We start from the raw sequence: 21247 nt of genomic DNA, 5'->3' as shown, positions 1-21247 counted from the left end.
TCCCCATTCGCAACCAGCACTTAGACCTCCCACAGAATCTTTCACCTCCCTGTGTCATGTCCTGGTCAGTCCCAACCTTCCCTAATAGCTGGGCTAAGATTTGCCAGAGGAGCTACAGAAAATGACCTGCCAGCTTCCAGCCAAAGCCAGGGGGATGTGCAAGCTCTTGGTGGGTGAGGGGGCACCAGGCAGGGCCAGCTTTGAGAGCTGTGTGCTTCCTTCCAGGAGCACTCAGGGCCAGGGCAGAGACTGAGGGCTGTTTTCTGTATAACAGATCACCACCTTACAGTTTCTAAAACTTGACACAACTTCTGTAAGAGGTCTTGTAAAGCCAGACTCCACAGGACATGACCAGGCTAGTCCTACTAATTAGCAGACATCGCTGTTCACCTTTGTCTCTGGTTTCTTTCTTTCAGCCCCTTTGAAGTTAGCTGTGAACATGTGACTTTGCTTTAGCCAAAAGAATGTGAGTGGCATCTCACTCCAGGTGGAAGTGTCTAAATGCTAGTGCTTGACCCTTAACTCTGCCTCTGCCGGATTCCTCCATCAGTCTGGGCCTCAGTCACCGTGGAGCACAGCCCTCTTGTCCTTGTCAGACAAGGAGCGAGAAAGAACTGTTATTTGGAGCCATTTCCATCTGAGGTGACCCCACAGTGTAACCTAGCTCCCCCGCGACAGAAGGCCTGAGCTCTGTGATGCCATGGCTTACACCCAGTAACTATTTATTCTGGGCTAAGCCCTAGCCGTGGGCAGACAGAAAAGTAAGCATTAAACACAGCAGCATGACTTGGAACTGCAGTGAAGACAGACCTCGCTTTTGCAGAAATCTGAACTACTTTGTGGGTCAGGCTCCACATAGGACCCGACACGGGCAATGCTCACCACAGTGCTGTGGGCCTCCTTGTGCAGACCAGGAAACCCACAGGTGGCCGTGCTAGCTACTCCAGGCCATGCCGGCTGCCTTCTCAGACCCCACAAGTTTGAGTGCAGCTTTCGCATTAGACATGCAGATGCGGGTTACCATTCGACCAACCATCTCATGCACAGCTTTGTTCCTTTTCTTCCTGAACCAAACCTGACTCATGTTTGGCACAACCTACCCTATTCCACTCAGGGGGCCTCACGGCCAAGGCCTACTGGAGCTCCACGCATGCTGGCACTTCTCCTTGCAGTGGTACGAGGAAGCATAGTCTCCTCGTTGTGTGGAGAACAGCACACTCAACACCCTGACGGCCAAGTGAATCATACAGCCTTCGTCACTGAACTACCTACCACAAGCATCCTGAGGGAGGGAGGCAGTGAATGTGTTACATCTGCAGGTCACTGGGCAGAGCAGCTGAGGGACTCAAGTATGAGCTGAGGAGGGCTCCCAGGCTCCTGTAATACTGAGTGACTGGCACCCACACAGCTGCTTCTGTGGTCCGGCAAGCTGGAGCTCGGCATCTCTGGGCCACCTGGAAGAGTGGTCCTGGGACAGAGCAGCCTGCCGTCACACTTCCCACACTGTTGGTCCACTGCTGCTCCGGGAACGCCATCTATGTCTTAAGTCTAAGAAGTCATCGTTCCCACAACATACTTAACTGCATCAAGAATACACAAGGCAAGCTGTAATAACAAATCCATGTGATGGCTTGGGACAGTCTGCCAGGCCTGCTATGGTCACACACTGACTTCCAGACCCAGGTGGTGTGAGCAATGTCTGGTCATGACCAGCCTGGTGAGAATGTAAACCGATGCCATTGTCACAAGATTCTCGCACTGACTTGATATGAATGTACTTTATATCCAGAGTTCATCATTTCAGAATGTACAAATCTAGAAGTTGCCAGGCCTCTTGTGGGAGCTGGTTAAGAACCAGGACTGAGGTTCTGGAGGATTTCCTTTCCATTATGTTTTCTAAAAGAAAACATCTCGAGCACAAAACAGTGACCCTCTGTTGAGTTCCGAAGAAAAAAAGTACAGTATGCTTTATTTTTGATGTAAAGAAGCCATATTTACATAATACATTCATATTTGTAGATATGTTACAGCTCTCTGTAGAAAACCATTCCATTAAAACAGCAACGTGAGATCTGCATTCAATCTTTAAAGTATTAAGTCAAATTAAAATATTCTTATCAGGACTCCAATGTAATTTCACAGCTCATCCACAGAGGGAAACTGAAGGGAAACAGGAATGAAGAGTGGGTGACGGCAAGAGAAAAATACACCCTCTCCCACACTGGCAAGACTCCACGATGGTGGATCCCCAACACAGCGGCTGGCACCACCCAAGGGGGGAGGGAGCAGCGCCAGGGTGCCGTCTCCACGCTCCCAGCCACTGTTGAGGGCCTGACAGGCTCGCGGACACATTCTGGGCCTTCAGAAAGTCACCCTGCCACCCTGGCTATGACTTCAGAGGCTGAGGACTAAGGACTCCTCTTCCCACCATTTCAACCGGGTCAGCAGATGGTTCTGATCAGCCTAGCAGTGTCCTTATTTCTCTGAGAAAGCCAGAATCGACCATAAGACAACAAGCTAAAATGGCCTCCCTCCTCGGATCTGGTTGGCGATTTTCTCATCCCGGGGCTCCTCTTTCTCCTTTTCCCGTTCTTTGTTCCAGTCTTTAAGGCCCTCTGGAAGCGAAGTGTCCTCATCCAAGCTTCCAGTGCCTTCCACAAATTCTTCATAGGTAGATTTTTCTGCAAACGGTCTGGGGCCCAAAAGTTCAACCATGTCATTCTTATCTAATACTTCTTTTTCTAATAATAGAAGAGCAACCTGAAATACAAACAATTCCCGTTAAACACAATTACTCAGTCTAAGTCTTTTCAAAGCTAATCATTTTTATTTATAGCTAGCCCCATTCCAAAATAGGATTTAAGACCACTGAAAAAGAGATACATAAGGTCCCATGATTTTAGAGTAAAATATACAAAATATTGGAAAAACAACTGCTCACCAGTAAGGGAGCAGCTAAATACATTGTGATACATTCACACAATGAACAATTATGTACCTATAAGGAAGAATCTGTTCTACATACATCATGGGAAGACATATTCAGGGAGAAAAGGTAGATGCACACCTTTGTATGGTATGCTACATTGCTTTTAAAAGGAGAAAGATATTTATCTTTTTCTGTGCTTATATGTATACGTAAAGAAGTTCTGGAAGGATACACTAGTGGCTGGGAGGGCGAGTTGGAGGAAAGGGCAGAAATAGGTAAGCAGGAAATTTTAAAAGTTAGTCAGAAAAAATAAAGACAAGAGTAGAGATACAAAAGGAAGCCAGGAAGGTTTATATAAAAACATGTACCTTGAAGTTCTAGTCATTTGTATGCTCGAACTACAAACTTGACAGTACCCCTTGTAACAGGCCACCAAGAAAGAGCCACCTGAGCAGCTATGTGTATGCGGGGGAGCGAGGATGGTATCAGGGGAGCAGGGCAGACTGGTTCTATTAGAGCATCTGACCATTACAAAGACAGTGAAACGGGTTAAAATATAAACTGACCTATAGAATATATTTAGTTCCTGAGGTAACTCCCTATTTAGAAATTTAACTTCTCCGTACCTTACATTAAATGCTATGTGTTTAAAAGATATTATGTGTTAAAAGATAAAGCAATTTTATTGTTTTTTTCAATTTTCAAAAACTTTATTATGGAATACTGCAAATATGCACAAAAGTTGTAAATGGATAACGTATCCTCATGGAGCCACTATCAACGGTTAATCAATTTAGGGCCATTTTGGTTTCATCTACTCCCCAAATTATTCTGAAGAAAATCCCAGCTGTCGTTTTATCTGTATATATTTTTGTTTCTAAGAGATAAAAACTCTTAAAAACATAACGAAGTTTTCTTCTTAGATCACCATTATTTCTCAATTTGCCTATTTACACAGTTGTGGGTAACCCACTTAAATTGAAATAATGTTACTTAACATCTCCATGTACTAGTTTCTTCTGTAAAATGGGATGACAATGAGGATTTTAGAGAGAAGTTCATGCACCTTAGCCAGTACCTGGTGCACATGAGACGATGAGTGAATGCTAGCTGGTTACTCTTATTCTCCTAAAGCTCAGCGCCCACGGATTATCCTATCAAAGGAGTACAGTGAGGCCCAGAATGTGGAGGGCACTAGTCTGAGCAGCAAAGACTCCAGCCACCTCTCCTCTTGATGGCTCCCTTTCTCCCGGCTGGCTCAAACATCACTCTTAGCAGATCTCATTTTCTCAAACGGGCTGGAAGGTACTTCAGAACTCTGCAGTGTTTCGAGATCCTCACTCTGTTGAACGAATTTCCCCTTCCCAAACAAGTCTTTGTTACCACTGTCAGTACGTGCATTATACACGCAAAAGGATAACTGGACCCACTGAAACTCCCTGGATCTACGGTGTGCGTGTTGGGATCCTCCCCTCGAATCCCTGTACACAGTGTCCTGCAGCCAGAGGTCTTCAGTGAGCTCCTCCACTGTCTTTCACAGCTCAGGTCCTTCTTTCCCACAACTGCCTAGTGGGGGCACCACCAAGAGATCCCATCTCCAGCCTGGACCTCCTATCCAGGTCTCATCTGCAAATGCCCATTGCCCGCGTCTCTTGGGTGTCAGGACTGACCCTGTCCTCTGTGTTTGCCACTAGGAGTCATCTCAAGGGCTTTCTTCTTGTTCATTCTGTACATTTGACCAATAAATCTCAGTTTTTCAGATCTGTCTGTGCCTTACTTCTGCTGCTACTCCCAGTACCATGCCAGGAATATAGAAGAGACCCACAGCAGCCTCTGAGCTGGTCTCTCCCACCACCCTGGACTGGCACACTGCTGCCATACTCTCCTTCAAATGATGACCTTCATCACTTTCACTCAAGACTCTTTAAGGACTCCCTAGTATAAAACAAAGGGGCTGGATGAGATCATTTTGAAGGTCACTCTTATTTCTAAAACTGTTTCTAAACTTTCTAGCTAGTTTATGAGAACCTGGGCAACTGCAGCCCCCTCCCCCCAAATATCTGCTCAATCCTGCCCTGCTCCACACACACTTCCTGCTCACCAGGCCTCCATGCGGCCGTGTCCTTCTCTCTGCTCCCCTCCTCTCCTGGTTCACTGTAGCTTGACTTCTAGGTAAAATCTTGTTCTATCTTCTACAAGAAGCCTTTGCTGACCACTCTGATCTTCCTTTCTCAGAGCTCCTGGCTATGCCTTCCAGTGTCCCAGGGTGCCAGCTCTCTCCACCTGCACTGAGCACTTTTGTAAAAAGACATCACAGGTGCTTCTGGATTGGCTAGCATGGGGCAGGTTCAGGAGGACTCTTTGTGAAGACCTACTGATGGAATAGCAATGCTGGAATATTCTTTACCTGTGTCAACCCCTCATAAAAGGCTTTCTCATTTGTGCTTCAGGAGTGTGGAAAGTTCAAAGAACGAAAAATTTTAACTTTGGTTGCATGGATTCTGAATAATTAAGGGTTTACTGGATGCGAGAACTCCACTGAATTTGGGAAGAATCCCTCCCTTTGGTAGGTGCTATCATATGACGTACAACAGAAAATACAAAGCACGTTTATTCACAGAGCTCATAATTAAGCCAAAGGTAATCTGCATGTGCCGACTCCTACTTATCTAGTTGGGCTAGCTTTTGTTTGCCCTTTCGTCACTACCTGTTTATTCCAGGGGTGAAAATCAGTGGTAAATTCCCATCTGTCTGCTGAGTTCCTTTCTGAGGAGTACGGGTAAAACACACGGTAGGGAGGAGGGCTGATTCAGTTGTGTATTTTGTGGTTATGAACAGTCGTGACTAATCCTGCACTCATGTTCCTAAAAGCCACAGGGGCTGGGACTGTGTTCTACTTTTGCTCACTACTGCATTCCCACCTCCTCACAGAGACAGAGCAGAAGCAAAGTCAGAATAAAGAAAGGAACCAAGAGTTAGCCAGTTCCAGGAAACGTTAATGTCTATAAACCAACCCAAATAGTCAAGCCATCACTTTAATCTTTTTTTCCTTCAAAATCATGTAGTGAATTATTCATACGATTAGCACCTACCTTCTCCACATCAGCTTTCTTTTCCGTGAGAAGAGCCACTGTTCTTTTATAAGCATCGTTAATAAGTATTCGCACTTCATCATCTATCAGTCTTGCGGTAGCTTCACTATAAGGTTTCTCTAAAACCATATCACCCTGACGTGGGAGGTCAAAGGAGATTTGCCCGACCTTTTCGTTCATACCAAACTGAACAATCTGAAAAAGAATACGTGATTAGTGGTGGGCGTCCAGTTTGTGGACAGGCTGATTTATAAAATGGCAGTAAGTCTTTACAATGGCGTTAACTCCGCACATTTCACTTCACTACTCTTTAACCTGGCAAAATCTACAGGGCATCCCTAGATTGGCTGAGTGGACAAGGGTGTTCTGTGTAGACAGTGGTAGTGATGGATAGTATTTTCAAGTCTTCAACTAGAGACACAAGACAAGAAGCCCAAAGACAACATCTACGAGACCTGCAAGATACTGCAAGAGAAGCCAGCCTCTGACAGACCCAAGAGGATAAAACCCAAGCCCTACAGGCTCTTCCTGTAAAGGGAAGTGTGCCAACCTGAGAACAAGTGATCCTGGAAGGGAGTTTACTTTTTCCTGTTCCCTGAAGCCCTGGGGTCCAGTCTGGACCCCCCAAAACTAAAAAGCCCCATGTTAAGAAGTTTCTGGAAGTAAAATCCAAATGCACTAGAAAAGAGAAAGCCAAGATGAAAGTAGGGAGCAGGAACAGAGCCAAGAGAACTCAGAAAGCAGGATGCCATGTTCTTAAAACCTTCATGAAACAACAGAAAAGGGAATTCTAAAGCTATAAAACTAGAAAAGCTAGCTTCTCCCTCTTCAGAGGTCAAGAAAGCAAACTTCATATAAAATGGGCAACAGAAAAATGTCTAAGAAGTTGTCACAAGAAAAAAGGAGAATAACATCTCCATACATAACGACAGCAGGACGGGAAGACACCCATAAAAAGATGAAAACTGTAACCTACCACTTAAGAAAGCGTGAAAGAAATAAGGAAAATAACATAAAACATGAAAGAGTAACATAAATCAGAATCAAAAACACTTAGATGAGGTGCTAAAACACAGAAAAAAGTTACATATGAAAGAAAACACTATTTTAAAAATGAACATTAAGGCACAAAGAACGCAAGAGCAAACAACCACAATAATGTCCTGAGAAACAGAAGGTAAAGAGGACAACTATTAAAAAAAACAAAACAAAACAAAAACAAAACCGTCATTAAAAAAGACCTGAGAAAGTGACAGACCAGAAGAAGGGGTGACATACGGGTAACAGGAGTTCCCAAAGAAAGTCATTTATATCAAGTTCCAAGACAGCAAAACTTTGGGGATGTACACATAGGGATAAAGAAAATTTGGGTAGGATGATAACAAGCCAGGAGAGTGGATGGTCCCACAGGAAGGGAGGGGACTGCGAAGGGACACTCTTAGGGACAGCCCGGGGTACAGGCAGTGTTGTGCCATGGGATCACACAGGCTTATAAATGGAACTTTAAACTATGCATACGTACTTCGCAGACTCTTAGTACCATAGATATCTCCTGCCTTTCCAAAGTTCGCGTTGTGCCACTTGCTTTCACAAAAGACCCTACGGCAGTACCTGCTTTCACCAACCCAAAGAAATTGGAAGAGGACTTTCTTTCACTTTTATGAAAAGAAGTGAAAAGAGCATTCAGCATTTGTTTTGCAGCAAGCTGTTACACCTTAGGTGTGCTGCAAACAGGGAGTGGCACAGCCAGGCTCCCTTAGCAAGACATGTCCTGAGCTCTAATAGCCTCCCAGCGGTTATTTTTTGGGTGTGGGAACATTCAGAAAATGCTCCATATAAATTAATAGTAAGTGCTTCTTTGCTTTGAGCCATTTCAGCTTCCAAAAGGTTTCATAGGAATGCTCTACTTTCAGATAGTGGGAGAAATCTGTAAACTTTAAATACTGTGCTACCAAAAACCAAAAAAAAACAAAAACAAAAACAAAAAAAGAGTTTCTTATGAAAAAGTTTTGATTGCTTTAAAATGGATTTAAGAATTAATTAAAGCAAAAAAGAAACACTCCATTTCATACACTTACTTGAGCATATGCACTCTGAGTTACTTTTCGCAAATCATCTTGAGCACCAGTTGTAATTCTTCCAAAGAAGATTTCCTCTGACACTCGGCCACCCAGAGTCATGCACATCCTGTCCAAGAGCTGCTCTTTGGTGTATAAGTATTGCTCTTTGGGTAAATACTGAGCATAACCTAGTCCTTTGCCCCGTGGGATGATGGAGACCTGGCAAATAGAAAATATACAAATTGCTGACAACTCAGAAAAACACAAAAAACAAAACCAAAAATGTTGAGGATTCTACCACCAAATGTTGACCACAATGTTTATCTATACGTAGATAAGGTCACTGATGAAAAATAAGCATGACAGCTGGGAATTTCCGTCAGCCTTGGCAGGAGGAGAGCTGGCAGGAGAGCTGGCAGGAGGAGAGCTAGCAGAAGTGACCGCTCAGGGAGGATATTTTCTTAGGACAACTTCACCTTAGAGTTCTAGACAGTATTTCTTGTCTTTCTATAAGACTCAACTGAAATTATTCAGTCTTGACAAAAGGACAACTGGTGAGTGATGACTCCTTCTGACAGCTCAAATATGGCCTAGGCGCCATTCAACTTGAGTGAGCCCCAGCCACAACCTCCTTTACCGGACAAAGAGGAATGCAGACCTAGATGCTCAGCAGGCTTCATTTTCTCCTCTAAGTGTTTTTTGCCACTGCGTAAACTCCTTAAAATTTTAAAAAGTCAACTTTATTGGGGATAGTTTATATTCAGTAAAATGTACCCATTTTAAGTGTACAGTCCAATGAGTTTTGACAAACCTAACTTCCTACCACAACAAAGATACAAATCCTTTCTCCATCCTGCAAAGTTCCTTTGTATTCCTTCTGGTCAGTCTTACCCCACACTTCTCCTCCAGCCCCAGGCAGCCAGAGATATGCTTCCAGTCCCTATGGATCAGTCACCATTTCTGGAATTGTATATAAATGGAATCATACAGTATGTACTTTACTGTGTCTGGTTTCTTTTATTGTTTCTGAGATTTGCCCACACTGCTGTGTGTATTAATAGTTCATTCATTTTTACTGCTGGGTAGCATTCCATTGTACAAACATACCAAACATCCATTTCATTCTTGAGGGACATCAGGGTTGTCTCCAGTTTATTGCTATTATGAATAAAGCAGTAAAAGTCTTTGTGTGGACATGTTTTTATTTCTCTTGGGTGATTATGTATAGGAGTGAGATCATTTGGTTGTACGGAAGAATTTGTTTACCCTTATAAGAAACTGCCAAATTGTTTTTCAAAAGGGATATATCACTTCACATTCCCATCAGCAGTGGATGAGGACTCCAGCTAGACTGACATCTTAACCAACCAACACTCAGGACTGACTTTGTAACTTTAACCATTCTGATAGTTATATGGTGGTATTTCATTGTGGTTTAATTTGCACTTTCCTGATGACTAATGGAGTATCTGCATGTGCTTAATGTCTATATGTATACCTTCTTTTGTGAAGTATAGGCTCAGATCTTTTCCCCATCATTTCACTGGGTTGCTCATTTTCTTACAGAATTTTAAGAGTTTTTTACATATTCTAAATACAAGTCCTTTGTCATATATGTACTGTTAAGTACATGACTTGTCTTTCATTTTCTTAACAGTACCTTTCAAAGACAAAACATTCTCAATTTTGATGATATCCCACATAACTTTTCTTCTGTGCTTCATGCTTTTTGTATACTAAGACAGTTCTGCCTAAGGTTACAAAGATTTTTGACCTACGTTTTCCTCTAAAAGTTTATTGTTTTAGTTTTTACAATCTATTTCAAATTAATTTTTTACATATGATGTAAGGGTCAACATTAGCTTTTTCCCCCACATGAACACTGAGTTGCCAGAACCAGTGTGACAATCCTCCTCACCTTAAATTACTTTGGCACTTCTGTTGAAAATCAATTATTTAATTAGTTATGTGTGATTATTTAATCAACAAATCAATTATTTATGTGGGATGGATCTATTCCATCCCAGTGAACTGTTTAGTCCCTTCCGCAATATTAGTCTTCATTACTGTAGCTTTATTCAAAGTCTTAAAATTGGGAGTGTAACCCCTTCAAACTTGTTTTGGTTTATTCTAGTTGATATACATTTCCATATAAATTTTAGATCTGCTTATCAATTTCTATTAAAAAAAAGTCTGCTATATTTACGGCAGAGATGTGAGCTGAAACTATACATGAGTTTGGGGAGAACGGTGATCATGGTATTTCATGAACACAGTGTATTTCTGTTTTTATTTAGGTCTTATTTAATTCAATGTACAGATCCTACAAATACTTCAATAGATGTATCCTTAAATATTTCATGTTTCTGGATGCTGTTGTAAATTAAATTGAATTTTTAAAATTTCATTTTCCAATTGTTCACTGCTAAAATACAGAAATACAATTGATCTTTGTATACTGATCCTGAATTCTATAACCTTACTAACTTCACTTTTAGGTTCTAATGGCTTCTCTGCAGATTATCTAGGATGGTTTATTATTGTTGTTTATTTTTTGAGAGAAAGAGACAAAGTGTGAGTGAGGGAGGGGCAGAGAGAGAGGGAGACACAGAATCTGAAGCAGGCTCCAGGCTCTAAGCTGTCAGCACAGAGCCTGATGCGGGGCTCGAACTCATGAACCATGAAATCATGACCTGAGCCCAAGTTGGACGCTTAACCGACTGAGCCACCCAGGTGCCCCAGTTGTTGTCATTTTTTTAAGTAAACTCTACCCCCAACATGGGAGTTGAACTCGTGACTCCAAGATCAAGAGTGGTATGCTCTACGGACTGAGCCAGTCAGGGGCCCCTATCTAGGATGTTTTATGCACACTTTATCTCCTCTGTGGTCACCTTGCTTCAGGGGATCCCCCTCCATTTCCAGTAGTGCCCTGACATCGCAAGTCAGACTGCTGCTTCCTGTGGTTCATGCTGTACCGGTTTGGGGACCGCACTCGGTTGAAAAAGCAAAAATTTAACAATCTCACTTGGTACACCCATCTTTCAGGAGATTTCTCTTTGGTTTCTTTCTTTTTTGCCAGGCTCTCTGGGGTCTCCCTGTGCAGGCATTGTTTAGTGGTCAGCCAGGGAGTTGGGCAGTTTCAACTCAGACCTGGGTCTCATTCCTCTGTAACTTTCTTGCTTTCAGGATTTTCCTGTTAAATTTCCAATAGTCTTCAAATCCTGAACTCTCTCCTCTGCCGCCTCAATACGGTAAAGCCAGCCTTTTCCATCACTGTGGCCACGGAAAATTCCTCAGGCAAGAAAGTCACTAACTCCCAATTCTAACCCACTATAGCTACTGCTTTTCAAAAGTAAACTCTCCTCCAGCTTTGATCTGCTTTGGACACTTTTCAGTCCCCTTAAATAGCAGTCTTCTTTCCAAACTTTATAACTTATTTGCAGGAAGGTTTGCTAACCTCTTCATCCCACTGTCATTACCAGACATCTTGGCCAAATTTCTTTATGTATTTATCTTTGTGGGAGTGCAACTTTCTCCTCAAGTAATTGCTCACACAATCTGTCTGACACGAACTGTTTTACCTTTAAGAGTGGGTCTGCGTGTTCTAGATACCACCCGGCAACCGCATGACCTGCCTCATGGTACGCCACGGTCTTCTTCTCCTCGGGCTGCAGAACCTGGGTTTTTTTCTCTAAGCCTGACAAAATAATAACAAAAAACCAAAAACACTGACTCTGTGGCACTGTCATAAAAAGATGGTTTTTCGATCTATACACTTCAATCTACACAGTCTCTAATATGATTTAGAGACTAAGCTGTCTGCGACAATCCAGAAATTCCCAACCATGGTCAGACTAAGAGCAAAGGACCAACTTCAAAATACACCCAACTCCTGCAAAATGCATTCACTACCCCCAGGACTACTTTTTTCTGAACTCTCCCACACTTTTGAGTCATCTATTTTGTTTTGGGAAATAGAAATGCAAGACAAAATTCAGCATTTAGGTCAAAAAACATAAAATTCATAGAAAGCACAGAAAACAAATTCCATGCCCATTCATGGAATGACCCCTGCTTAGTCCAGGTACTTGGAATTATGAAGTGCAGGGTAAACAGAGATGAGACTGCCTGCTGTCTGCTCCTGACGGAAGGCAAACAGGAGAGGAAAAAGGGAGCCGGATGAAGATCTGGAAACACCTGCTCAGCAAGTCAGCTAGACCAATGCTGCAGCAGCCAACACACTAATCAACTGACCCTAGGGATTCCAAGAGCGAGCAGCAGGGCAGACCTGAGAAAACAGACCCAGGAGACCCCTTGTGCTGGGCCCACGTGTTGACTACACAGCCGGGGGACCCCTAATCCAAGTACAATTCCTCTCTGGCCTGGATCAAGGTGGATGCTAAATTCATTTGCATCTCTGTACTATAGACACTAACTACATAGCTTGTACTCATACAAATCATTACACCATGACGAAAGTAGTTTGGTTGTGTTCAAGGTAACACATCTGAGAGAATTTCTCAAATGATAACGTATTAAGGAGTCCGAAGGATTAAAAAAAAGAGAAAGTGCTTTGTTCCCAATAACACAACCCAAGACAAGTACATACCACAGAGCTGGAAAGGTGGAGATTTACAGAAGGTAAGCCCACTGTCTTCCAGAGATAAGCAGTTCTTGCTTGTATAAGAAAATATGAATCCCACACCTCACCAAGTTTACCCCTGGAATTTTTCATTTTCCCAGTATGCTTACTGCAGAACAATTGCTCGTGGCCAGTTTACAGTGGCTGAGCTGTGAACAGGCAAGTGTCCGTCCACCTCAGAGCAAGGGCCCCTCCTAGACTTGCCGCCCTGACCTCTTTCACACTGAGCACTGACTGTTCCCCCACCTAAAAGGCACAGACACGCAGCTTTCACCTGCCTCTACAGTGAAATGTTTTAATTCCACTCACAACTCTATCAACTTAGATTTTTTTTTCTTTTCAATTAACAAATTTCTAGAATAAGTAGTCCATTCATTCAATGGTTGGTTAGTTAGTTAGTTAGTTAGTTAGCATCTAACCCAGGTTAAACACACTGCTATACTAGCCTCTAGATCCTCACGGGAATCTCCATTAATCTGGCTTCGTATTATCCACTCAGTTGAAACTGTCACGTCACGAGACACCAAGAAGAGTCTTGTTGCCAAATCCGAGGTCATGCTCCTCAATGTCCCACATCACTGGACCCTGCCTTTAAGTCCTTTGTAAATGTGTCTTTGCCCTTGTCTCCCATCTCTTCCAACCTCCTGGATCTCCTCTAATGGCATCTATTCCTTGCCTTACTCGCTGATGCACCTCCTGGGCCTGTGGCATACAAGCTCTGCTGACCTCGCTGGCTCACTTTCCTCGCCTCCGCTACCAAATACAGGCAGTGTTTACTGTGTGTCCCCTACCCCCCAAGCCCTCTCACCCACCTCCACACCACGGGAACCACAGCTTGTGGCGCCGTGGTGCTGCAGAGTTCCACATGGACAGCCCGCCCGGCTTGTCTCAAATTCTGCACATTCCATCTTCTGCCAAACCAGCTGCCTCTCGAAGCAGCCCATTTTTCCTATGGCCTGTAAGGCTGTCCTTTTTTTTTTTTTTGCCTATTATCGCCGGGACTACCTGTGCTAAAGTACACTACCCCACATTGATGACTACGATGTTCTCTGTCTTCAGATGCCGCTCTCTTCTTCAATGTCAGATTCTTTTTCTTAAAGCCTACTCAATAGCTCAGGAAAAATCCATTAGTTTAATACTAGCCACAGGACAACAGTTTCAAAAGCCCCTGAACTCAACATTTAAGGCTTTCTAAAATCTAGATTTAAATATTTTCAGCTTTGCCTTACCTCCCAAAGAACTGGAGTCTGACTGGTTTGCTTTCCCTCCCCAAAACACAGGCTGTAACCCTACCTCTAAACTACCTTCTCTGTTCCTGCCACTCTGATGCCATACCTACCCCCCCACCCACTACTAAAACCTGTTTAAATCCCCCCTCTTCTATAGAGCTGTGCCTGACCATAGTGCCCTTCCCTTCTTTGCCCCTCTGGAATTATCTTTTCATGCATATTAAACTATAAGCTCCCTAGAAGGCATGGAAAACGTGTACATCCCCTACTGTGCTTGTGGGGTGAGCATTTCCTGGTTATACAGCGGCTACAGCTGTTTATCCATCACCTATACCTAGCACAGAGCACATTTACACAATAGAATATTTGGAAACAGGAAGGTTGTTTTTCAAAACATTCTCAAAACACTACATCGGTATAATTCAGGGGAAAACACCTTGCTGCTTGCTGCCAATACAAGTGAGGAGTAGTTTGGGCTGCTGTCTCAAACTCACCCAAACCAACAGCACCCATCTCCACCAGACCATGGGGTGGGTGGGGGAAGGAGAAGTTCACAGTACCGAGAGACACAGCAGGTGCATGGTGAGCCCCAGGGTGGGGTGGATAGACTTTTCTTTGCTTCTAGATCTTGCCAAAACAGAGAAACCTATAGTCTCAAACTGATTTTATTGGCCTTTTGACTTGAGTTATATTCAGTTTACTTACCACCAATCACCCGCTCAATTGCTTGTTCAAAGTGTTTCTGATTTATGGAATCCGAAAGGTGTCTTGCAGCGATCAGAGCCGCTTCATTACAGACATTAGCAACATCAGCCCCTAAAAATGAATACAGAACAGCTTACCACCAAATATACTTGAACTGATTGGTCACACATTACGGATGATCATATCCAGTCAGTTTCTCAACCAGCAGTAGACTAAATAAGGGTTTAATGTAATATAATTCAGTTTGACTCATGATGACCCTAAGCTGTTCTAGCAGTCAGTAATAGCCTGGTACAATCCTGGCCCTTTGAACTGAGATGCAAGTATCAGTAATAGTAAATAGATAATTATAGGCAGCCATTTACCTTTATAGGCAATATGGCTCATGTAACTACAAACTAAGACAGTCTTTAAAAATGCCCATTAATTGGGGCGCCTGGGTGGCTCAGTCGGTTGGCTCAGGTCATGATCTCACGGTCATGATCTCACGGTCCGTGGGTTCGAGCCCCGCATTGGGCTCTGTGCTGACAGCTCAGAGCCTGGAGCCTGCTTCGGATTCTGTGTCTCCCTCTCTCTCTGACCCTCCCCCGTTCATGCTCTGTCTCTCTCTGTCTCAAAAATAAATAAGCATTAAAAAAAATTTTTTTTAAAATGCCCATTAACTTAGTTCTATCAACTCTGTTGGGAGAGTGACTAATACAGACGTTAGGCAATATGCTGAAATACAATGAAAAACATAAGCACTAAAAATAATGGTGCAGTAAAATACCAAAAGTTAAATATGTGAAGCTTGTCAAATGCTTTCTAGATCCGTAAGTCTCTTTATTATTTTTTTTTTAAGGTTTCTTTATTTTTGAGAGAGAGAGAAAACAGAGGAGGGGCAGACAGAGGATTCAAAGTGGGCTCCGCACTGACAGCAGAAAGCCAACATGGGGCTCGAACTTACAAACCCCTGTGAGATCATAACCTGAGCTGAAATCGGGTGCTTAACAAACTGAGCCACCCAGGTGCCCCGATAAGTCTCTTTAAATTTTTTTTTTTTTTTTTTAACGATTTATTTTTGAGAGAGAGTGAGCGCAAGTGGGGAAGGGGCAGAGGAAGGGGGTGGACAGAAGATCCAAAGCGGGCTCTACAATGACAGCAGCAAGCCCAATGCGGAGCTCAAACTCACAAACTGTAAGATCATGACCTGAGCCAAAGTCAGATGCTCAACTGACTGAGCCCCAAGTCTCTTGGTGCCCCAAGTCTCTTCAAATTAACTTTTCAGATAAAGTATATGGTAAGTCAAGTAAGCTATAAACAAATAAGCTCAATAAACAAACATTAAAACGTTATAAATTCCAAAGTCCAAAGACACAAAACAAATAAAAAGTTAGAACCCTGGGACATTTAAGATGAATATCTTCTTCTAACCATATACCTACATATAATCCTCTAAGACTTTCCAAATGTTCATTTTTATTTCATTTTGAGTTTGGAAGAAAGATAGGAGAAAGGAGTTTGGAAGAAAAGAAATTTGAGTTTGGAAGAAGTGAGAAAGGCTCACATTTACATTTTAAAACTCTTGTAATAAACACATGCAAAGATACTCAACATCACTGGTCATTAGAGACACAAATCAAAACCACGAGATGCCACTAAGGTGGCTGCAATCAAATAGACAGACAACGACCAGTGTTGGCAAGAATGTGGAAAAACTGGAACCCTCTTACATTGCTGGTGAGAATGTAAAATGGTGAAGCCACCTTGGAAAACAGATTGATAGTTCCTCAAAAAGTGATTCAGCCACTCTACTCCTAGGTATACAGCCAGAGAAATGAAACGTATGTCCACATCAAAATCTGCACATGGATGTTCACAGCAGCATCATTCACAATAGCAAAAAGATGGAAACAACCCAAATAAAGAAGATGTGGTCCATCCACACATTGGAATATTATCCAGCCAGGGAAAGGAATAAAGTCCTGACACCTGCTGCCACATGGCTCAACTCTGAAGACACTACACTTAAGTGGAAGGAGCCAGGGAGAAAGGATCCTATGTGGTGTAATTCTTTTTACATGAAATGTCCAGAATAAGAAGATCTATAAAAATGGAAAGTAGGTGAGGGGTTGCCTAGGGCTGGGGATGGAGGGAGTAGCTGCTAATGGATTCTTCTGGGGTGATAAAAATGACCTAAAATTAGACTACAGCAGTTACAGTGCAACCCTGTAAATACACTTTTTAAAAACCACTGAATCATGCACTTTACAATTCACAGATGAACTTTATGGTATGTGAATTTTATGTCAGTAGAGTTGTTAAAAAAACAAAACAAAACAAACACCCACATACAAATAATCCAGAGGCAGCAGGAAGAGGGTGGGGTACATACGAAATAAGGTTTAACACGCACTGAGAACTGTTCCTGAAGCTAGGTGATGGGTGCAGAGGGGTTCATTATAGTATTTTCTCAATGTCTGTATATGTTTGAAGTCTCCCACTGAAGAGGCCCTAAGGTGAGAGGTAAAAGTGCACTGGGAGCTGGTAAAGGTCATTGGTTTAAAAGACTTCTGACACAGGACATCAGGTTCTGTTCCACTCACCTGAAAACCCTGGAGTTAAGGAGGCAAGTTTTCTTGCCAGCTTCTCCTTTTCCAGGGCACTGTCCAGCTTCAATGGTCTGAGGTGAACTTTGAAAATAGAGGCTCTTCCTTTTATGTCCGGTGGTCCTTGAGAAATTATTTTTAAGGAAAAAAAAAAAATCAAAGTGAAATAGTTATATCTCTCCTCATAAGAACTGGACTGAACCTGATGAAGGTCATCTCACCAATAAATATCTGCCTATCGAAACGCCCTGGCCTCATCAGTGCCGGGTCTAGAATATCTGGTCGATTGGTGCCCGCCAAAATGACGACGTTTGTTGTTGTGTTAAAACCTAGGGACATAAAAAAACAAATGCCAGACTTAAAGCTTTAAGCATCATTTCTATAAACACAAATGCCAAAGGGGTGCCTGGGTGGCTCAGCAGGTTAAGCACCTGACTCTTGGATTCAGGTCAGGTCATGATCTCATGGTTTTTGAGGTCAAGCCCCACATCAGGCTCTGTGCGGACCTTGCAAAGTCTACTTGGATCCTCTCTCTCTCCCTCTCTCGCTGTCCCTCCCCCACTTGCACTTTTTCAAGTGCGCATTCTGTCAAAATAAAACACATACACACACACACACACCACACGCAAGATTGTAATTTATAGAACTGTAACTTGAGAATATGTTGTTCATTTTTTAAACGTTTTAAAATTGAGGTGATTAAATTTGCGAAGAATGTGTCTAACCTCCCTGGGCCACAAGACAACCCATTGAGTATTTGAAGACAGGTATCAACCTCCAACTCCAGCCCCTTTGCCAGACTCTGCTTGGTTCTATTGGTCACTTCTCCAATGTCAATGCCTTGGCTACAGGAGCCTTCACCCTCAGGACCCCGGCCCTGAAAGAGCTTTGGTGCTGATAGCCCACAAATATGGCCATACATGGACTGACCACCACAGAGGGAAGAGCTCTACCTTAATCGGATATAGGCAGACCTCATTTTATTGCACTCTGCTTTACTGCACTTCACAGATACTGTGTTTTGTACAAACTGAAGGTCTGTGGCAACCTTATGCTGAGCAAGTCTATCAGTGCCATTTTTCCAAGAGCATTTGCTCACTCTGTCTCTATTACATTTTGGTAATTCTTGCAATATTTCAAACTTTTTTGTTATTGTATTTGTTGTGGTGACCTGTGATCAGTAATCTTTAATGTTACTATTTTAATAGCTTTAGGGCACCACACACTGCACCGATATAAATGAATTTAAGTGATAAATACTATGTGTGTGTTCTGACTGCTCCAGCGATGAACTGTTCCCTCTCCCCCTCTCCTTGGGGATCCCTATTCCCTGAGACACAACAAAATTGAAATTAAGCCAATTAGCCCTACAGAGACCTCTAAGTGTTCGAGTGAAAGGAAGAGTCTCAAGTCTCTCACTTTAAATCAAAAGGTAGAAATGATTAAGCTCAGTGAGGAAGGCATGTTGAAAGCTGAGATAGACTGGAAAGCCAGGCCTCCTGTGCCAAATAGCCAAGGAGTAAATACAAACCAAAGGTTCTTGAAAGAAATTAAAATGCTATTCCAGTGGGCACATGATGATAAGAAAGCAAACAGACTTACTGCTGACATGGATAAAGTTTTAACTGTCTGGATAGAAGATCAAACCAGCCAAAACATTCTCTTAAGCCAAAGCCTAATCCAGAGCCAAGCCCTCACTCTCTTCATATCTATGAAGGCTGAGAGAGGTGAGGAAGCTGCAGAAAACAAGTTTGAAGCTGCCAGAGGGTGGCTCACGAGGTTAAAGAAGCTGTCTCCATAGCATAATAGGGCAAGGTGCAGCACCAGGTGCTGATGCAGAAGCTGCATCAAGTTATCCAGGTCTAGCTAAGGTAATTAATGAAAGAGGCTACACTAAGTAAAAGATTTTCAATGCAGATAAACAGTCTTGGATTGGAAGAAGATGCCATCTACGACTTTCATAGCTAGAGGGGAGATATCAGTGCCTGGCTTCAAAGCTTCAAAGGACAGGCTGACTCTCTTGTTTGTGGCTATGCAGCTGGTGACTTTAAACTGAAGCCAGTGCTCATTTGCCATTCTGAAAATCCTCAGGCCCTAAAGAATTATGCTAAATCTACTCTGCCTATGTTCTAGAAATGGAACAAAGCCTGATGAGAGCACATCTGTTTATAACATGGTTTACTGAATATTTTAAGCCCACTGTTGAGACAGCTGCTCAGAAAATATTACTTCTGACAATGCCCTGGTCACCCAAGAGCTCTGATGGAGATGTAGGAGACTAATGTTGTCTCATGCCTGCTAATACAACATCCATTCTGCAGCCCATGGATCAAGGAGTGATTTTGACTTTTAAGTCTTATGATTTACGAAATACATTTCGTAGGGCTATAGCTGCCAGAGATAATCAAAAGGATTCCCTATTCTGGATGCCACCAACAACATTTGTGATTCATGGAAGAGGTCAAGATATCAACATTGCCAGGAGTTTGGAAGAAGCCGATTTGCCCCCTCATGGATGAGTTCAGGACTTCAGTGGAGGCAGTGACTGCAGATGTGGGAGAAATAGCAAGAGAACCAGAATTACAAGTGGAGCCTGAAGATGTGACTGAATTACTGCAATCTCATGAGAAAACTTGGAATGTCTGAGGAGTTGCTTCTTATGGATGAGCAAAGAAAGTAGTTTCTTGAGACGGACTCTAATCCTGGTAAAGTTGCTGTGAAAATTGTTGAAATTACAGTAAACTATTTAGACTGTAACAAAAACTTAGTTGATAAAGCAGGGGCAGGGTTTGAGAGGACTGACTCCAAACCTGAAAGAAGTTTACTGTGGGTAAACAATGCTATCAAACAGCATCGCATGCTACAGAGAAACTGTTCATGAAAGGGAAAGTCAGTCAATGCGGCAAACTTCGTTGCTGTCTTCTTTTAAGAAACTGCCACAAACCATCCCAGCCTTCAGCAGCCACCACCCTGATCAGTCAGCAACTGTCAACACTGAGGCAGGACCCCTTCACCAGCAAAAAGATTACAACTCACTGAAAGTTCAGATGATGGTTAGCATTTTTCAGCAATAGAAGCTAAAAAAGATTTTAAAATCTTTATTTATTTATTTTTGAGGGGAGGGAAGGGGCAGAGACAGAGGAAGACAGAGAATCCCAAATGGGCTCTGTGTAATTAGCACAGAGTCCGATGTGGGGCTCGAACTCAAGAACCAGGAGATCATGACCTGAGCTGAAATCAAGAGTTGGATGCTGAACGAACTGAGCCACGCAGGCACTCTGAGCATTCTTTAATTAAAATATGTACCAAAAAAATATGTACAATTTTTTAAGACACATACTGCATACCTAAAAAGACTCAACATAATGTAAACATAACTTTTATATGCACTGGGAGACCAAAACATTCATCTGACTCGCTTATTGCGATAGTCACTTCATAGCAGTTGTCTGGAACTGAACCTGCAGTATCGCCGAGGATGCCTGTCTGATGTCCAGCTCAGTCTCATAAACCAGCTTAGTACTGAGCACTGCGCTTCCCTTTCTGAGCACACAACAGCATCTGTGTATCTTACAGCACAAAGTATTCTCACATCCCACAAAATGGCTTTCCTAATAAAAGAAAAAGCTGACTAATGTGCAAAGACTGCTACTCTCTTAGTATTTGAAATCTGCCAAATTCACACACTTGGTTATGCATGGGTTTTCCTGATGCTTCAGAATCACAGATGATTTTAAGAATGAGACCACAATTCTTTTGCAATCATTTCACCAATTTTTCTCTTATTCACCTCCAGATGCAAACACCATCTTAATACCAATATTGTTATGGCAGGCTGCCAAGTAAGAATATTTTGGCATTATCCATACTGGTACAGAAGAGCCTTTAAAAAAGGGCTCTTTGTTTTAGAGAATACTTTTTTAAAATCTGAACTCAATACCGACATAAGGATTCTCACTTTAGCTATATGGAAAACAATTAGAAAATGTAGTTTAAAATACA

General features: G+C 42.6%; 1 protein-coding gene across 1 annotated transcript in view; it reads right to left on the bottom strand.

The window, feature by feature from the left end:
• Positions 1-1936: 1936 nt before the first annotated feature.
• The window catches only part of AFG3L2 (AFG3 like matrix AAA peptidase subunit 2), a 40206-nt gene continuing 20895 nt past the window's right edge, over positions 1937-21247 (bottom strand). The window contains exons 11-17 of the mRNA XM_047090269.1: positions 17467-17574; positions 17243-17368; positions 14658-14768; positions 11663-11778; positions 8100-8300; positions 6022-6216; positions 1937-2760 (exon numbers count right to left, since the gene is read on the bottom strand). Of these exons, the coding sequence (XP_046946225.1) occupies positions 2518-2760; positions 6022-6216; positions 8100-8300; positions 11663-11778; positions 14658-14768; positions 17243-17368; positions 17467-17574 (1100 nt within the window). The 3' untranslated portion in view covers positions 1937-2517. The remainder of the gene's footprint in view (positions 2761-6021; positions 6217-8099; positions 8301-11662; positions 11779-14657; positions 14769-17242; positions 17369-17466; positions 17575-21247) is intronic.

Source organism: Lynx rufus, unplaced genomic scaffold, assembly GCF_022079265.1.
Source record: "Lynx rufus isolate CCGP_SWC_20201006 ecotype Redwood Valley unplaced genomic scaffold, mLynRuf1.p SCAF_29, whole genome shotgun sequence".
NCBI classification, from domain to species: Eukaryota; Metazoa; Chordata; class Mammalia; order Carnivora; family Felidae; genus Lynx; species Lynx rufus.
Note: the sequence above shows the minus strand (reverse complement) of the source record. Positions and strands in the feature narration are given on the sequence as shown.